The 18,493-nt window shown below is 47.6% G+C and overlaps 1 protein-coding gene across 1 annotated transcript; it reads left to right on the top strand.

Moving 5' to 3' along the window:
* Positions 1-635: 635 nt before the first annotated feature.
* On the top strand, positions 636-11,888 carry Trim31 (tripartite motif containing 31). The gene is made up of 8 exons (XM_048349227.1): positions 636-1,052; positions 2,537-2,632; positions 3,573-3,803; positions 4,795-4,817; positions 5,332-5,447; positions 8,304-8,378; positions 9,662-9,790; positions 11,362-11,888. Exons 1-8 carry the CDS (start codon positions 636-638, stop codon positions 11,886-11,888), a joined length of 1,614 nt encoding a protein of 537 aa, XP_048205184.1.
* The last annotated feature ends 6,605 nt before the right edge of the window (positions 11,889-18,493 follow it).

The following is an 18,493-nucleotide window of genomic DNA, read 5'->3' on the forward strand; positions in this document are numbered from 1 at the left end:
GATATCTGAGGATCATGGTTCAAAGCCAGCCTGGGCAGGGAAGTCCACAAGACTCTTACCTCCAATGAACCACCAAAAAGCCAGAAGCAGAGCTGTGGCTCAAGTGGCAGAGTACTAAGCCTTTGAGCAAAAAAAATTTAAGGGACACTGCCCAGACCTGATGTTCAAGCCGCCATATTGGCATGTGCACACTCATATATGCATGCACACATGAGTCAAAAGCCTTTCAAGAGCTGCTAGTTCCTCCTTCCTTCACTCCCTACCTGAGGCTCATAAAAAGTCCCTGTTGGTGGACTTTGGTGCTCTACTTTTTCTGGGCCAATCAACTGCTTTATAAACATATCTTTGTGAGTCCAAAGTTCAGGACACCTTCCATACAGTCGGTCACAATATCCATTTGCTCTCAAGAGGTACTAAGATAGGATTGTCTGTGTTTCCCTCTTTTTATTCTATTTTCTACAGTTGAATTTTTCTTTTTTACCATTCATTTGCTCCCCCCTCTATGCCATCTTTGTTTCTTTCCTTCCAGATCCCTTTAATTGCTAGACTCTCCGGTGCCCACCTCCTCTTTTCCTAGATCCACCGTCCACCACAGATTTTGGGACTGTACATTTGAAGCCATCCGGAGGCTCGTCATGGCTGGCCAGCAGCTCGCCAGCCATCTCCAGGATGAAGTGATCTGCTCCATCTGCATGGACACCCTGCAGGAGCCGGTCACCATTCACTGTGGGCACACATTCTGCCTCAGATGCATCTCTCAGATTGGAAACTCATCGGACGACCTTCTCAGGTGTCCCCTGTGCCAGCATTATGTGCAGAGGAGCACACTCAGGCCCAACTGGCTGTTGGTAAATCTGGTGGAGAGAATCCAAGCTATGGATCCCTCTGAGATCCAGCCAGAAGAGGAAGAAATGAAATGTTCAAAGCACGGAGAAAGGCTCCATTACTTCTGTGAGCAAGATGGGGAATTCCTCTGTGTGGTGTGTCGGGATTCCAAGGACCACAGATCCCATAATGCCATCTTGATAGAAGAAGCTGCCCAGATATATCAGGTAGGTATTTGGGGCCCTTTCTCTACCCTCCTCCTTCTGCCTTCTATCAGAGGAGGATTCGGGGGGGGGGGGGGTTGGAAGTGTTATCTACCTCCAGGGGACAGTTCGGTTTGAAATTGTGGCTCAGCTGGGGATATGGCCTAATGGCAGAGTGCCTACCTCGTATACATGAAGCCCTGGGTTCAGTTCCTCAGCACCACATATACCGAAAACAGCCAGGAGTGGCGCTGTGGCTCAAGTGGCAGAGTGCTAGCAAAAAGAAGCCAGGGACAGTGCTCAGGCCCTGAGTTCAAGCCCCAAGATTGGCAAAAAAAAAAAAAAGACAGGAATTGTGGCTCAATCCCTTTGCACTCAAGTGAGAAGTCCACAGTCAGGCACAGTGGGGTCAAGGAGTCCAGGAAATGTTGCCTGTTTGCAATCAAGGCCTAAGGGAGAATGGCCCAGATTTGAAATTTTTTTGGCCAGTCCTGGGCCTTGGACTCAGGGCCTGAGCACTGTCCCTGGCTTCTTCCCGCTCAAGGCTAGCACTCTGCCACTTGAGCCACAGCGCCGCTTCTGGCCGTTTTCTGTATATGTGGTGCTGGGGAATCGAACCTAGGGCCTAGTGGCCTAGTGGCACTCTTGCCACTAGGCTATATCCCCAGCCCCCAGATTTGAAATTTGAATCGGATGATTTGGGTTCAAGTTCAGACTCTTGAATTTAAATATGACCATTGAAGAATCACTTTACCACCTTGAGCCAGCCATTCTCAGCATTCAGGGGATCAAGCCTAGGTCCTGGCATATGCTATGCAAATGTTCTCCCACTGAGCTATCCTCTGCCTCATCTTACAGGGGGACTGGGGATGTAGTCTAGTATTAGAGTGCAAGGGTTTTTTTTTTGGTTGTTGTTGTTTTTGGTTTTTTGTTGTTTCTTTTTGCCAGTCCTGGACCTTGGACTCAGGGCCTGAGCACTGTCTGGCTTCTTTCTGCTCAAGGCTAGCACTCTGCCACTTGAGCCACAGCGCCACTTCTGGACATTTTCTGTATATGTGGTGCTGAGGAATTGAACCCAGGGCTTCATGTATAGGAGGCAAGCACTTTTGCCACTAGGCCACATCCCATAGAGTACAAGCTTGTACTAGACACTAGTCCTTAGCTCCTGAGAGAAAGAAGGAAAGAAGGAAGGAAGGAAGGAAGGAAAGAAGGAAATGGGGTGAACAAAACTTATCTGTTGACAGACAAGGAAAAGGTTGTGGGAATTCTTTATTAATCCTCAAATGCCTTCCAAATGAATTAATCATGAATAACATAATGAGTCACGAATAGCAATTCTTTTCTTTTAGACCACTAAAGTTCTGGATTTCTCTTTTCCCATCTCTCAGCACCCGTCCTACCCAGGAGAGTATCACTTGCTCCCCTGAGAGGCTTGGGTTGGGTTTTAGGAGGCAGAGTAGCCTCTAGGTGCAGCCTGCCCCAATGGCTCCCTCTCTCCCCGCCCCCAGCGGCAGATTCAATCAAAGATGGAAGTTTTGCTGCAAAAGGAGAAGGAAATACTACTAGAGAAGAAGAGAGGTGAACAGAAAAATGAGGTCTTCCAGGTAAGAAAGAACTGTTTTTTTCTTGTGGTCCTCAGAAGCAGAAACCACGCCATCCAAGCTCCAAGAATCCTTTTTACACTGACTCTCCAAAAAACATCTGTGATGAAGGATGGAGCACAGAGCAGGGTGGAGTGAGGGAGGGAGGACACACCGGGAGCACGGGAGGACCAGCATGGGGGCACTGGGGCTGGGTGCGTCAGGCCCTTGCTGACTGGGCCACTGAACCTCCTCACTCTGCCTCATCATCTCCACGCGTGCCCAGGTGGTGGAAGGAAACCTATATTGGTCTTAGAATAGGAAATGCTGATTTTCAAAGCAAGTTCTGGAGCCAGGCATCTATGGCTCATGCCACTTGGGAGGCTGAGATCTGAGGATCATGGTTCAAAGCCAACCCAAGCAGGAAAATCTATGAGACTCGTCTCCAATTAACCAGCAAAGAAAAGCTGAAAGTGGTGCTATGACTCGAGTGAAGAGCACTCACTAAGCCTTCAGTGAAAAAGCTACACAAGAAAAGGCCCTGAGTGCATAGTACCAATACACACACACACACACACACACACACACACACACACACACACACGGAGTGCACCACGCTCTGCCCTTCCCTTCCTTGGAGAGTCTGATTCTCCCTTTAGAAACGCCACCCTCCACTTTCACTTGTTTTGTTTTGTGTTTGGCATGTCCAAGGGGGGAAAAAATCTACCTAGGAGCAGATGGTAAATAAACCAAAAAGCTTCAGGAGATGTGAGTTTTAGACACTCAGGTCCTTGAAGGTAAATGACAAAACATAATTTAATCTAAACCTGAGAACACAGGAAATGCTTTCGGAGTTGGTGCTCCCCTCTCCTGCCTAGGTTGACACACTCCCAACTTGAAGAGGCAGCTGGGAGGACCTGTGAGGCTGCCACCTCTCATCTCTACTACCTTCCTCTTGTGCCAGACCCAGGTACGGCTTGAGAAGCAAAGGGTTGAGCAGCATTTCCAACACCTGCGGCAGGTCCTAGCCAAGGAAGAGAATTTCCTCCTGGCCAGGCTTCGTTGGCTGGAGATGGAAGGAGCCAAGGGAAAGAAGTTCTATTCCATTTCCACGGAGGCGCAGCTGAACTCGCTCAAGAAGCTCATTGAATCCCTGACAGCCAAGCGGCAAATGCAGCCCAGACAGCTGTTGAAGGTGAGTTTCTTGGGACAGCATGGACTGACAGATGGCCCAAGACTGCCCCACCCCACCTCTAGTCTAGCCACTATCCAACAAAAAGGTATGAGCTCTGGGGGCTGGGAATGCGGTTCAAGTGGTAGAATGCTAGCCTTGAGCAAAAAGAAGCTCAGGGACAGCGCCCAGGTCCTGAGTTCAAATCCCAGGACTGGCACAAAAAAAAACCCACAAGAAGATATGAGCCCCACATAAAAGTTAGAATTATAATGAGGGTCACATGAGTGATGTAAAAATATGTGAGCCACATGTGACATCTTCAGATATAATCTGAACCACATATGCCATGTAGAAATACATTTCAGTCACATGTGTGGTTCAGATTTTTTTTTTTTAGTGGCCACAATGAAAAGATGAAAAAGACACAGATAAAGCCATTGATTCATGTGTATAGTTCTAGCTACTCAGAAAGCTGAGAGATCTAGAGAATCATGATTTGAAGCCAGCCCAGGGCAGAACATTCTTTGAGACTTAACAACTTAATCAGCAAACAGTGGGGCTGGAGGTATGGCTCAAATGGTAAAGTATCAGCCTAGTATGTGTGAGGCTCTGAGTTCAAGCACCAGTATCACCACAGGAAAGAAAGAAAGGGAGGGAGGGAGGGAGGGAGGGAAGGAGGGAAGGAGGGAGGGAGGGAGGGAGGGGAGGAAGTAAGTCAGGCAAAGTCATTGCATTTCTCTGACCTAGCTTGCAAGGCTCCTGATTCAGTCTCAGAAACAAAATTCATCTTTGGAACATCACTTATTTGGTTCTTCTTAAGCTATTATCATGGTCCTGTGTACTGTTTTATTAAGAGCTTCTTGGAGCAGTCCTCCAAGTGGTGGGTGAAGAGAGAGAGAGAGAGAGAGGAATCTGAGATGTTCATACTCCACTTCCAGGGGCATCTGCACTTCATCCTTGGTTCCCATGCTTTATTCAAACGCTGAGCCTGTGCTGTCTGTTTCTCTTGCAGGACATCAAAACTCTCCTGTCCAGGTATGCTGGAACACACGGTGCCTAGTGCTTACTGAGTCACTCATGCTCAGGGCACTCAACAGAAACCCAAACACCTCCACCTCCTCTGCCCCGAATACTCACACACTCTGCAGCCAACTGTTGAGGCTGCAGGTGGGTGCTTGGGCATAGGGGTTGGTGGGTAAAGAGAGCTGTGTTCTCTGGCTTCCTGGCTTTTTAGCACAAAGTCTATTTCCTGGCACCTCCTACATGTTCCTCACTCAACTTGGTGGGGCCTAGCACCCTGGCTCAATCTCTTTGCCCCCCTCTTTCCCTTCTCCTCAGTCACATACCAAGTTCATTTCCGAATCTCCTCCTGCTCCACCTCACTCCAGCTCCAGCACCCTAGCCCTGGTCTCCTCTCTCTCAGCTCACCACCCCCTGACTTGCAGCATCCTTCCCCAAGCACTCTTCCATCCCTGCGCATCTCTGTGATCGGTCCTCCCGCCCCTTCCTTCCTATGATCTAACCACCCAGCTCAGCTATGTATTTATAGGAGCGAGGTATTTCAATTTCTCAACCCAACCTCAGTTCCTGAGGGGCTGGAGAAAAAACTCAACGAAGCAAAATCCAGTCACAACGCCATCACAGAGAACTTAAGAAAATTCAAAGGTAAGGAAAAAGTAGCCAGCACCTCGATTCCCCTACTTCTCTGGAGGATTCTGTCCCCATCATCCCCCCGAAGGGGGCCTGTAACTCGTGAGTGCCAGCAGTCATCACTGGGCCCTTCAAGTGCCACATTGTCTAGCATCTCTCTGCTTTCCTTTTGCTCTGTCTTCTGCCTTTTCTTTTTTGCCAATCCTGGGGCTTGAACTCAGGGCCTGAGCACTGTCCCTGAGCTTCTTTTTGCTCAAGGCTAGCACTCTACCACTTGAAACACAGCACTACTTCTGGATTTTTCTGTTTATGTGGTACTGAGGACTTGAACCCAGGGCTTTAAGCATGCTGGCCAAGCACTTTACCACTAAGCCACATTTCCAGTCCCTTCTGCCTTTCCTTATAATAACCATTGAGGGGACCTGAAGTTCCCTTTTCCTCCTCAAGAGGGCTCCCTCCCCTAGTGCAGTGGCTGTCAGCAATTGTGTGGCGTTGTCTGGCGGACACACAAGAGGCAGTGCTGCTTTTGGGGGACACTGAGGCAGGGGGTGTGTAATGTCTGTCAAGGGGCTACAGAAGGAGAGAAAAATACATTGAAAGCAGATGATGTTTGAAGGAAATACTTTTTTCTTTTCAGGAAATAGAAACTAATCAGATCACAGCCACAAAGACGGGGCTATAGATATTGTCAGATACTTTTTCAAACTTGTCTGGGTTTGCAGTTGGGAAGCAGGGCTGGCATGTGTGAGGATGTGTGTGTGTGTGTGTGTGTGTGTGTGTGTGTGTGTGTGTGTGTCCTGGGACTTGAACTCAGGGCCTGGGTGCTGAACTTCTTTTGATCAATGCTAGTGCTCTACCACTTGAGCCGCAGAACCTTTTCTGAGTAGTTTATTAGAGATTAAGTCTCACGGACTTTCCTGCACAGGGTAGCTCTGAACTGCGATCCTCAGATCTCAGCCTCCTGAGTAGCTAGGATTACAGGCGTGAGCCCCCAGTGCCTGCCTGTGAGGACTTCTTTTTACCATGTAGGGTGTGTTAAGCCAGGAGAGAAGAGAACTGAATGGAGTCCTCTTTCTAGAAAGATCCTAGGAGAGATCCTGGGGGAGAAGGAAGACTAAGACAGTGACCAGAGTGGACCCCTTCCTCCAGGACTCCCCCTCAGCACATGCAAGCAGAACAGCATTTGGATCGTTGCTTTCTGGCAGTCGCTGCTCTGCATTGCACAATGCTCCACACCCATTGCTGTGATCAAACCAGCAACTCGACACACACTCAGGTCTAACACATTTAGTTGTTGGGTCGAGTTTTAGGGTAGGAACTCCCTGTAGATTTGGGGAAGGGGGAGGTAGATGTGCTGTGTTGTCTCCTCTTGTGTGTGTGTGTTTCTCTATGTCTTTCTCTGTTTCTATCTCCCTATGTACATGTCCATCTGTCTGCCATACCCATATATCCCCTCCTCCCCACCAGTCCTCCAATTCCCACCGGGCCCAGGGAATGAGGGAATGGAGAGGTGACAAGGAGTCTGCTTCTACCATGGGTTCAATCTCCATGGTTCCCTCCGCAGAAGCTCACTGCTCCCCATGGAGGACGGCTGGGTGTGGAAACTCAGGAGTGGACTTGGGAATGCCTGAACTTCAACGTGTATTAAGGGCCCCAAAGGGCATTGCAGTGTTCCCAGACAGTTTCTTCTGGCTGTCCTTCTGCAGGCCTCTCACGTGAAGGTCATGGTGTCTCCTGGCTCTTCCCCATAGCTGAGCTATTAGCACTCAGGGGAGTTGCCCACCATTTTCCCTCCACCTACCCCGGGGCTTCTCTGTGCCCTCCTCCAGCCAAGGTTGGCATAGGGGCCACAAAGAACTGAGTCCAGCACCCTTACAAGAAATTCAGGCCAGGAAGGAATCATGGTCCCCACTTCTGGGTCCAGCCTCTCACTGCCCGGAGTCGTCTCTGGCCCCTGCCTGTCAGTGGCGGAAGTGCCCTGGGCAGGCCCTCCCTGTCTGTTCTGGGTTGGAAGGGGAGCCAGCCTCTGCTACAGGAGCTTTGTTCCTCTTCCCCTTAAGCCCTCTCTCATGGAGAGAAGACTGAGATTGCCCTCCAAGCACTAGACCCTGCCCCCCCCTTACAGCACCCTGCTCCTGAGTGGCTAGCTCCACAGCCAGCTCAATGCACCTCTTTCTCGTGGCATTTCTGGGGTCTGGTTGGTTGGTCAGTCTGCTGGGTGGTGTGCAAAGGGCCAGATGTACACTGCCTAATTTGTAGCTGCTAACCATGTGTGTTGTGAAACACGGAGTCACAGTTCTCTTTCAGTATTTGAAGATTCCACAAGACTTAGTATGAAAATGGAATGTAAAATATAAGCAATACTTTTTTTCAGTGGTATCTCACTATGTTGCCCAGTCTGGTCTTGATATGGTGGACTTTTTTTTTTTTTTTTTGGCCAGTCCTGGAGCTTGAACTCAGGGCCTGGGCACTGTCCTTGAGCTTCTTTTGCTCAAGGCCAGCACCCTACCACTTGAGCCACAGTGCCATTTCCCACTTTTTCTGTGTATGTGGTACTGAGGAATGGAACCCAGGACTTTATGCATGCTAGGCAAGCACTCTACCACTAATGCACATTCCTAATCCATGGTGGGTTTAAATGGTATTCCCACTTTAGCTTCTGGGGTAGCTAGGACTACAGGTGTTAGCCACTGAGACCAGACATACATTTCATGGGTGAATTTCAAGTTTTTGAATTTATACCCCTTGAACTATACTCCCATCCTTTTTTGGTTCTAGCTATTTTTTTTTAGATAAGTTTTCCAGTTTATGCTCAAAATAGCCTTCCTTCTGTCTGAATGCTCTCCATTTCCTTCTGTTCTCTACCCCTAGAAAACCTGCAGACTGAAAAGAAGAAAGATGAAGCCAGATTCCTCAAAGGCATGGATGAAAGGGACAAGAAGAGCTGTAAGTGGGGACTGATGGCTGCTTCTTCTTTTTTTTTTTTTTTTTTTGGCCAGTCCTGGGGCGTGGACTCAGGGCCTGAGCACTGTCCCTGGCTTCCTTTTTGCTCAAGGCTAGCACTCTGCCACTTGAGCCACAGCGCCTCTTCTGGCTGTTTTCTAGATATGTGGTGCTAGAGAATCAAACCCAGGGCTTCATGTATACGAGGCGAGCTCTCTTGCCACTAGTGATGGCTGCTTCTTGTTGTTGGGGAAGTGGGAATGCAAAGGGTAGGATTCTCTTTCTATAGGAACAGGAGGTCCCCTTATGGGTGCAGAGCAAGCCAGTCAGCAGAGAACATGTTTATATTTTATTTATCTATTATTTGGTTGGTTGTGAGGCTTGATCTTGGGACCTGGGTACTGTCCCCTGGGCTTTTCAGCTCAAGGCTAGGGCTCTACCTCTGTGAGCCACAGCTTTATTTCCAGTTGTCTGGTGGTTAATTGGAAATAGGAGTCTCATGGACTTTCCTGCCCAGGCTGGCTTTGAACTGTGATCCTCAGATCTCAGCCTCCTGAGTAGCTAGTATTACAGGTGTGAGCTACTGGCACCCAGCTGCTGTTTGGTTTTATGGTGCTGACAATCAAACCCATGAGCTTCACATGTGCCAGGCGCCACTGGTACCCGGCTGGCTGTTTGTTTTTACTTGGCAACTTTCTGGTAACAATTTTTTTTTCTCTCTCCAATTCCTAGGGAGCCTGTCAGAGAAAAACAATCTGGGCTTGCCCTCCCCAGGTAGGAGTCCCGCCCTGCACGCTGTAGTCTTCTCATGGGGGACCTCAGTGTGACAAATGCTCTATTCAGAGCAGTCAGGAATGTACTGGGGAAGGTAGAGATTTGACTGCAGGAAGAACTTCCTCACATCCAAGTCCCCTTCACCCTCCTCAGCCAGTCAGGATGGAGAGGAAGAAGGGAGGAGAAAAGAGGAGGATTTAAAGAGACTACATTTAAAGAGATTGTGGGAGGGGGACTGTGGGGCCTGTAGATCTTGAAGAGTTCAGGTGCCAGAGATGGCATCTCGTCCATCCCCTCTCCTTACCGAGTATGCTTCCCCCAGGAGACACCCGGGCATGGTGGTTGGCCTCAGTCCCAATAGCACTGTGAGCTGGAGGATGGGGGTTTCTCGTTGGCTCCTCCCACTGATCTCATTTCTCTTTTCCTTTTCCCTTGACACAATGAACAACTAAACTCCTCAACTGCATCGTGGCGCACACCCTCCCTCCCTGGGGGCTCCCTTGCTGGGACAGTGGTCCCTTCAGCATTGCTCCGAGCACGAAGCAGGGCTTCTTACGTTGAGGTTCCTCGAGACCGAATCAACTCTGAGGACACCGGGAACTTTCCCTTGGTGCAGATTGGAGACCCACGCTCAGACTTGAGTGAGTGACTGGAGATGTCCAGTGTCCTAGGTTAAGCAGAGTTGGGTCAAGTGAGTGGGGCCTCGGGGAGGGGCCGGAGATACTGATCATGGAGATGGGATGGTACTGGTGCAGGAATAAAGGTGTAGTTGAGCAAAGTCTAAGGGAAAGGACAACCCCTGGCCTTTGGCGCGCCTGTCTTTTGGCTTCTTCTTGTCACTTTGGCTAGGGCTCCCCCTCGTGGATAAAATCTACCTCTACAACTGTCCCCCTCTGGTTTCCCTTACCCAGCTGGCCTCCCACTCCCTTTTATTAGTGTCAGTTACTTGGGCTTGAACTCAGGGCATCAGGACTGTCCTTTAGCTTTTTCTCTCAAGGCTAGTGCTCTACCACTTTAGCCACAGCTCCATTCCACTTCCAGTCTTTTGGTGGCTAAGAGTCTCATGGACCTTCTTGCCAGGACTGGCTTTGAACCTACATCCTCAGATCTCAGCCTCCTGAGTAGCTAGTATGACAGGTGTGAGCCACCTGTGCCCAGGATCAACTCCATTTTAAAAATATTTGTATTGTTATTATAAAGGTGATGTACAGAGGGGTCAGAGTTACATAAGTTAGGTAATGAGTATATTTGTTTTAGACGTCACTCCTTCCCTCACTCTCTCCCAGTTCAACTCCACTTTTTCTTTTTTAATTGGTTGTGGTGCTTGAACTCTGGGCCTGGGTGCTGTCCCTGAGCTCTTCAGCTCAAGGCTAGCACTCTATCACTTGAGCCACAGTGCCACTTCTGGTTTTCTGGTGGTTAATTGGAGATAAGAGTCTCAGGGTCTTTACTGCCCGGGCTGGCTATGAACTGCGATCTTCAGATCTCAGTCTCCTGAGTGGCTAGGACTACAGGTGTGAGCCACCAGCGCCTGGCCCAGCATCAACTTCACTTTTTAAACAACTGTTTACCCAAGCAGCCGTCTCTTATCCATCCCCATGAACCAGACCACTGTGACAGGTCTCCACATTCCTATATCCCCTCCTCTTATCTCTTCCAAACTCCCACATCCATCAAAGAAAAACTAGTATTGCAGAAAGTATTGAGATTAGATAACAAATCAGGAGATAAAACGAGGTCCACATTCCTACATCTGGTGCCCAGACAGCCTTGTAGGAGATGACCTGAAAGAATTTCAACCTTAATCAAATGTGACTCCCTGTCTAGATCCTAATAAAAAAAATGGGAAGATGAGGTGGGAGATTCTTGAATATTCCTCCTTCTGTATTTCACCCCTCATTCTTGTGTTTAGAAAATTACTTCAGCTCAGCAAGTCAGAGCCTTGTTTCTCAAATCAGCACCAACCCTTGTAAACAGGGAAAAGATGATTTCATCTTTGAAATGATACCACCGTGATTAAGTGGGGTGCTCCCTGGTGCATCCACAAAACAGAATATTGTGAGATTTGAGATTAATTTTAAGGAGGTGACAGGGCCTCGAACTTCTCTGGGGATTTGCGGTATGTCTGAGTCTCCCTCCAACTGGAGATGGAAAATAAGGATCAGGATAGCTTGATGTCAAGCTGTCGCTCTTTCCCCTCATCTCCCCACAGCTGCTGTGACCCTGGACGCAGCCACGGCCCACCCAGATCTCATCCTTTCTCCAGATCTAAAGACAGCAATGCTACACCGCGGCTACCAGAGTGATTCAACTGAGCCCACGAATCCCGAGCGCTTCCATCCTTTCTGCTGCGTTCTGGGTTTACCAGGTTTTACCTCGGGCCGCCAGGCCTGGGAGGCGGAGCTCCAAGGGCCCGAAGGCGGAGCCTCCTTGGTGGGCGTGGCCTCGGAACCCGTGCCTCGGAAGGGCCACTTGCGAATGGAACCTTTGTCTGGCTTCTGGGCGCTGCGCATCTTCGGCCCTACGTGCCAAGCGCTCGCCGAGCATGGCACCCGGGTGGATCTGCCAGTCCGTCCAAGGAAAGTGGGTGTCCTTGTGGATCACAATGAGGGGAAGGTCACCTTCTATGACGCCACCAACAACAGTCACATTTACACCTTCCAAGCCTCCTTTCCTGGGAAGATCTGTCCCTTTTTTCGGCTCCTGTTACAAGGCACCCAGATCACCCTGAGTCCCTAGGATCATTTGCTTGTCTTTCCCACTGACCGCCCCTCACTTTCGGATGTGCTACAGTTGTAGGATGGGAGCTAGGCTTCCTGTGGCCCTTTAGAAGATGACACTGATGCAGGCTTGATGTTCTGATCCCATTTACAACGTTCCATCCCCACCCCCCATGTCTGGGTCGAAAAGAAAGACTCAAATATCTGAGAAGACTATGCTCAGGGCCACGCATCCGACAAGACAGGAAGCAAGTCACGTGGCCATCATCAACAGGTAGTATTGGAAAAGCCCTGCTGGAGAAAGCGTCCTGGCCGGGACACAGATGCACGGGTCGGAACGGCTGATGCTGGGATGTCCTTTTCCTCTGCATTATTTTCTGTTGTCCCTATGGCTTTGAACGTGGCCTTGACCCATCTGGACTTCATTCTTTCCTGAGATCTGAAAACTATGATGCGTTGTCTCTTCAGAATCAGGCAGACTAGCCCCAACACTGCTTTGCAAATATGATCACACTACATTTTTGCATAGGAAAAAGAGGCATACACAACACATACATTTATGGGGCTCGGAATATGGCCCAGAGGTAAAGTGCTCACCTCCTATACATGAAGCCCTGGGTTCAATTCCTCAGCACCACATATATAGAAAAAGCCAGAAGTGGCGCTGTGGCTTTGGTTTATCTTTCTACTTAAGAACTATAAACAAATATATGTTTTTGTTTTGTTTTGTTTTGTTTTTTTGCAAGTCCTGGGGCTTGAACTCACAGCCTGAGCATTGTCCCTGGAATCTTTTTGCTCAAAGCTAGCACTCAGTACCCTATTAGGGAGAGGTAAAACTAGGTGGAAGGAATGGAAATTAGTCTTTTCTTACTACATTCTCTTTTTGTAGATTTGACTTTAATAGCATGTAAAATTTTGCATCATTATAAAACATAATTTGAATGGGACAAATTTAATCTGTGTAGTTGGTAGCTTACACAACAGAGAGAAATTATTTTAAGTGACTAATTAGTATGGTGTTTTGAGCCTGTACTCCCAGCCAGTTGGAAAGCTGAGGCAGGAGGATCATATTAGCCCATTAGGTTTGAGACTAGCCCTAGCAACATAGTTAGACCTTTTCTCAAAAAAGGGAGAGGGGTTTGGAGGTGTGGATCAGGTGGCAGAGCACCAGCCAATGAACAAAAGCATAAGATATCAAGTTTGAATCCTGGTGTTGGACCAAAAAAAAAAAAAAAAAGACACTAAAAGTAACTTTAAAATGTAGTGATTTGGTTACATCCTACATAAATCTTAACTTTTCAGTTATATCAGTAATAATCACAGCAATGAGGGCTGGGAATATGGCCTAGTGGTAGAGTGCTTGCCTCATATACATGAAGCCCTGGGTTTGATTCCTCAGCACTACATACATAGAAAAAGCCAGAAGGGGCCCTGTGGCTTAAGTGGTAGAGTGCTAGCCTTGAGTAAAAAGAAGCCAGGGACAGTGCTCAGGCCCTGAGTCCCAAGCCCCAGGACTGGCAAAAAAAAAAAAAAAAAGAAAGAAAGAAAGAAAAAAAAATCACAGCTGTGTTGTTATTCTGAATCGATTAGGTTTGTGTATATACATACATGATAGGACAGGCAAATAATGACTCATGTTAGTGTTGCTGAGAACCAAGACTTTCAGCCTAAAAATTTAATTTTATCTTATGAATATGACATGAAAGAAGAGAAATAAATACACAATTCTAGATTTAAATAGGAAAACAGATATAACCATATGCTGTATTCCTCTTTCATAATAATAAAATTTATTTCTTTGCTTTGATCACAAAGTCTAAAATTAAGCAGTCTAAACCCTATCATATCTAGATCTAGCAAAATGAATTTGGAAATGCCATTGAGATGCAATCTGAAAATCTCATAAGACAAAGAAACAGTTTCTTCAATAAAAAAAATGCCTGGGGCCTTTGTACAATTAATATACACTAATTTAAAAAAAAGCTTCTGGGAGAAAATGAGACTAAAGGTCACCCAGCCAAATACTATACCAATCTTTTTGGATCTTGATTTAAACAAGTTAATTCTAATTTAATTTTTTGTTGTTGTTTTGAGGGTTTTGTTTTGTTTTGTTTTTGCCAGTCTCAAGGCTTGGACTCAGGGCCTGAGCACTGTCCCTGGCTTCTTTTTGCTCAAGACTAGCTAGCACTCCACCTCTTGAGCCATAGTACCACTTCCAGTTTCTTCTGTTTATTTTGGTGCTGAGGAATTGAACCCAGGGCTTCTTGCATGCTAGGCAAGTATTCTACTGCTAAGCTACATTCCCAGCCCTTGTTTTGAGTTTTGTTGGGATTTTTTTTTATATTGGTATGGGGGGTCAGGGGGCTTGAATTCAAAGTCTAGTGCTCTTGCTTTTTTTGCTCATGGCTGGTGCTCTACCATTTGGATCATACCTTCAATCCACTCTTTTCTGGTTCATTGGAGATATAGTCTCTTGGACATTTCCTGCTTGGCTGGCTTTGTACTGCAATTTTTAGATCTCAGCTTCCTGAGCAGCTAGAATTACAGGCATGTACTCCCTGCACCTGTTATAATGTAAAATTTAAATGTACAGAGACATAGGTAGGGATGAGTCTCTTGATACCCTGATCTTGGGTATATTAAAAAAAAAAACAAAAAACAGGGCAAAAAGTGAGGCCCTGTCTGAAAAGTAACCAAAGCAAAAGGAAAGGGCTGGGGATATGGCTTATATGGTAGAGTGCCTGCCTAGCAAAAGTGAGGTCCTGAGTTCAAACACTAGTAAGCTCCTAGTAATGAACAAAAACTCCCAAGAGAAGGGGAGTTTCTACAGAGGCATCCTCTAAGGGCAGTAGCTCAGGGGCAATATGTGTGATTGAATTTGACTCAGAATGCACATATCCATTCAGTGGTGCTGCAAAGATTTCTGGTTGTAGCTAATGACTGGTTTCAACTTGGACTAGGGAGAGGGGTGGATGGAGTCCTTCTCTTGCACAGATAAATCCATCTGCTTCTTCTAGCGCCTCAGAAACCAGAGTGAGTCACTCCCATGACCACCCTGGCCTCCAGCACCCTCCCCCCCAGCACACTGCCCCCCAGCACTTTACCCTCACCACGAAAATCTCGATCTTGTCTAGAGGTGCCTTCTGAGGAATAAAGTTAAAGGACTTTCCTGATCCTGAAATGAGCAAGACCCACCATCGCCGCTGGAGTTGAAAATTCTGTGGGCTCCTTCGTTTTCTGCTCAGTGGTTGGGGTGCAGGGTGAAGCCCTCGGGGGCAGGTGTTCACCAGCTTGCACGGCTCTCTGCTTGGGACTGGGAAGTGCCTGGATTAGTGCGGGCTGCCTGGCGCGTGTCTCCACGCAGAGGGCGGTGCCAGGTGCCAGGGCCAGGAGGCCAACGCCCTGGAGCAGGGATTCCAGGAGCGCGCAGTCAGCCCTGGCCAGGCTCCTCGGGCCAGTTCCCCCGGTCGCCTGCCAAGCGCCCAGATTACATAAGCAGTCCTGGCTTCCAGATGAAGGGGACAACTTTGGGCCGGGAACTCTGCTTGTGACGTTTTGCTCAGAATCCCCCCTGGATAGTAGTTGCCTTGCTAACAGCACAAACCTAGAGCTGTCTCACACTGGGTTCCAAGTTCTCACTAACCCTTGATACTCAGCACAAACCCCAGCAGGGGTGGGTGGTTCCGGTTGACTAGACTGAAACTATATCCTGTACCAGCACTGGCGCCTGACACCTGTAATCCTAGCTACTTAGGAGACTGAGACATAAGGATCACAGTTCAAGCCAGCCCAGGCAGACAAATCTGAGAGATTCTTATCTCCAATTAACCATCAAAAAGCCAAAAGTGGAGGTATGGCTCTAGTGGTAGAGCAACAGCCTTGGAGTGGGGGAGGGGAAGCTGAACAAGAGTCCAAGGGGGGAGGGAGAGGGGGAGGAGACTAGACACACAGCACCACTTTCATTTTGTGGTGATTAATTGGAGATAAGAGTCTCACGGACTTTTCTGCCTAAGCTGGCTTTGAACTGTGATCCTCAGATCTCAGCCTCTTGAGTAGCTAAGATTACAGATGTGAGCCACGGGCACCCAGCTCCAAGTTTCTCTCTTATCAGGTCAGCAGTCATACTGGAGAAGGCCCCACTCTAATTGATTACATCTGAAGAGATGTTAACTTTCAAATGATCTCGACTTCACAGGTACCTGGGCTTGGGCCTTTACCATACTGTATCTTTCAAGCAGACACATTTCACCCCACCATTCCATCCATCAGCCACTACAAAGTGATGGTATTTTAAAAAAAGAAACAAACAATGGCAGGAAAGTGGCATATGTATGAGAGTGTGTGTGTGTATGTGTGTGTGTGTGTTTGTGTGTTAGTACTGGGGCTTGCACTTAGGGACTGGATACTGTCTCTTAGTTACTTTGTTCAAGGCTGGAGTCTACCACTTGAACTCTACCATTCCTCTACTTTTAGCTTTTTGCCCAGTAATTGGACTTTTTGTCTCAGGCTGGCTTGGAATCATGATCCTTAGATCTCAGCCATGTGACTAGCTGGGATTATAGATGTGAGCCACCAGCTCCAGCTTCTCCCACACTAGTTTAGATGAGCTCCTCTGTGAGTAGAGAGCAGCCCCTGGGCCGAATCATAAGGATCACAAACCATAAGGATCTGTTTATGTCTCACCTCCACCTCAACCAGAGCTTCCTGAAAAGTCAAGAATCTTGCTTTACTTGTCCTTGGCACTTAGAACAGGTTGCGGGATACGTGGGTGCTCCATAAATACTTGGTGAGTGAATGCACATCTGGTCTGCCCCTTCTGACAGCACCTCTTGCCTTAGTACTATCTTAACCTGTGCAGCACGATCCAATTCTTTTTATTTATTTATTTTGGCTGGTTTTGCTGCTTGAACTCTGGGACTGGGTGCTGTCCCTGAGCTTCTTTTAATCTAGTGCTTGAGCACCACTTCTGGCTTTTCTGAGTAGTTTATTGGAGATATGAGTCTCACAGACTTTTCCTGCCAGGTCTGGCTTCAAACCGATCCTCAGATAGCAGGATTATAGACGTGAGCCACTAGCGCCCAGCAGTCCAATTCTTCAAGGTGGATAGCACAGGACAAAATTGTTATCAATGTCCTCCAGGTAGAGACTCCCCCAGAGCATAATTGTAGTTGAACAAGTTTAGTAAATTACTTCTTACAGGGAAGTAGAAGGCGACCTAATGGGAATCATAGGACATTTTCTAAGAGTAGTGGAAGCCAGGCACTAACATACTCTTATCAAGGTAGACCACACCTGTAATCCTAGCTACTTAGGAGGCTGAGATCTGAGAATCCTGGGTCAAAACCAGTCCAAGCAGAAAAGTGTGTGAGAGTCTTATACCCAATTCGCCATCAAAAAGCTAGAAGCAGAGGTGTGGCTCAAGTGGTAGAATGCCAGCCTTGAGCAAAAAATGCCAAGTGAGAGCACAAGACCCTGAAATGAAGCCCTAGTCTTGATGTGAGTGTGTGCACACACATATACCCACAGAGTATGTGTGATAGAAAACTTATTATAGGACTTTGAGTTTTGCGTTGTATAACTTGGGGAGAGACTAAGGCAGGTGTGGAGATTGCTTTGGATAAATACTGCTAGAAACCAGATTCTGTGAATATCTTAATCTTGTCTATAGGAAGGAGACTAAAATGAGGATAAAACTGTTACTAGTTAGAAAGAAAAAAAAAGCAATTGTCATCTGAGAAATTGGTCACAAGGTCAGTTTTCCTTCTGGGCAAGAGGAGATGTTTGGTATTTCTGTGGGTGGTACCATGTTTGTATTTTGTTGTGTTTTCTGTGCTGGTATTCTGTAGGAGCATTTCTGCATAGAAGAATGGGATTTAGGGTGTCAGGCCATCTTTGAATGGAAGAGACTAGTCTGTTTTCAAGATGAATTGGTAGGATTGAAACGTATATGAATACATGGGGAAAATGCAGTTCAATACAAGGCCTCTTCAAATAGAAAAGGTCTTGTTTCGCTGGGTGCCAGTGGCTCACACCTGTAATTCTAGCTACTCAGGAGGCTGAGATCTGAGGATTGCAGTTCAAAGCCAGCCCAGGAGGGAAAGTCTATGAGACTCCTATCTCCAATTAACTACTAGAAAACCAGAAGTGGCACTGTGGCTGAAGTGGTAGAGTACTAGCCTTGAGCTGAAGAGCTCAGGAACAACACCCAGGCCCCGAGTTCAAGCCCTACAACCGACAAAAAAAAAAATCTTGTTTCATCTCTGTGATATCCAACCCTCCAGACATAAATTCCTAGGTCACCAAGCTAGCAATTCCACAGCTTTGGCCATGTCTTCTGTTGCTATGATTTTCCCAGGTGCCCCTGGTGGAGCTGAATTGCAATTAAGGAGAAGCCAGCTTTCTTGGGGGGGGGGGGGGAGGGCAGGGGGTCATTGGGGTTTCTCCTACCAGGATAGCCCTTATTTCCTAGGGTAGGACACAGTAGCTTGTTTTCTTGTCTGGGCTGTGTTTTGTTTGTCATCCTGCCTTGTATCACAGCTGCTCAGTGACTCCCGTAACTATCCACAGAAGCCCCGAGGAAGAGCTATTAGATATGAATTCTTCATTGGCTTTGTGACCAAGGCC

This window comes from Perognathus longimembris, chromosome 6 (genome assembly GCF_023159225.1).
Source record: "Perognathus longimembris pacificus isolate PPM17 chromosome 6, ASM2315922v1, whole genome shotgun sequence".
In the NCBI taxonomy this organism is placed as follows: Eukaryota; Metazoa; Chordata; class Mammalia; order Rodentia; family Heteromyidae; genus Perognathus; species Perognathus longimembris.

Excerpts from the sequence above, each read along its gene's own strand:
- Trim31 (XM_048349227.1), top strand. The coding sequence starts at position 636 with ATGGCTGGCCAGCAGCTCGCCAGCCATCTCCAGGATGAAGTGATCTGC. Across the intron at positions 1,053-2,536 it reads AAGCTGCCCAGATATATCAG|CGGCAGATTCAATCAAAGAT; the intron begins GTAGGTATTTGG and ends CCCCGCCCCCAG. Across the intron at positions 9,791-11,361 it reads AGACCCACGCTCAGACTTGA|CTGCTGTGACCCTGGACGCA; the intron begins GTGAGTGACTGG and ends ATCTCCCCACAG.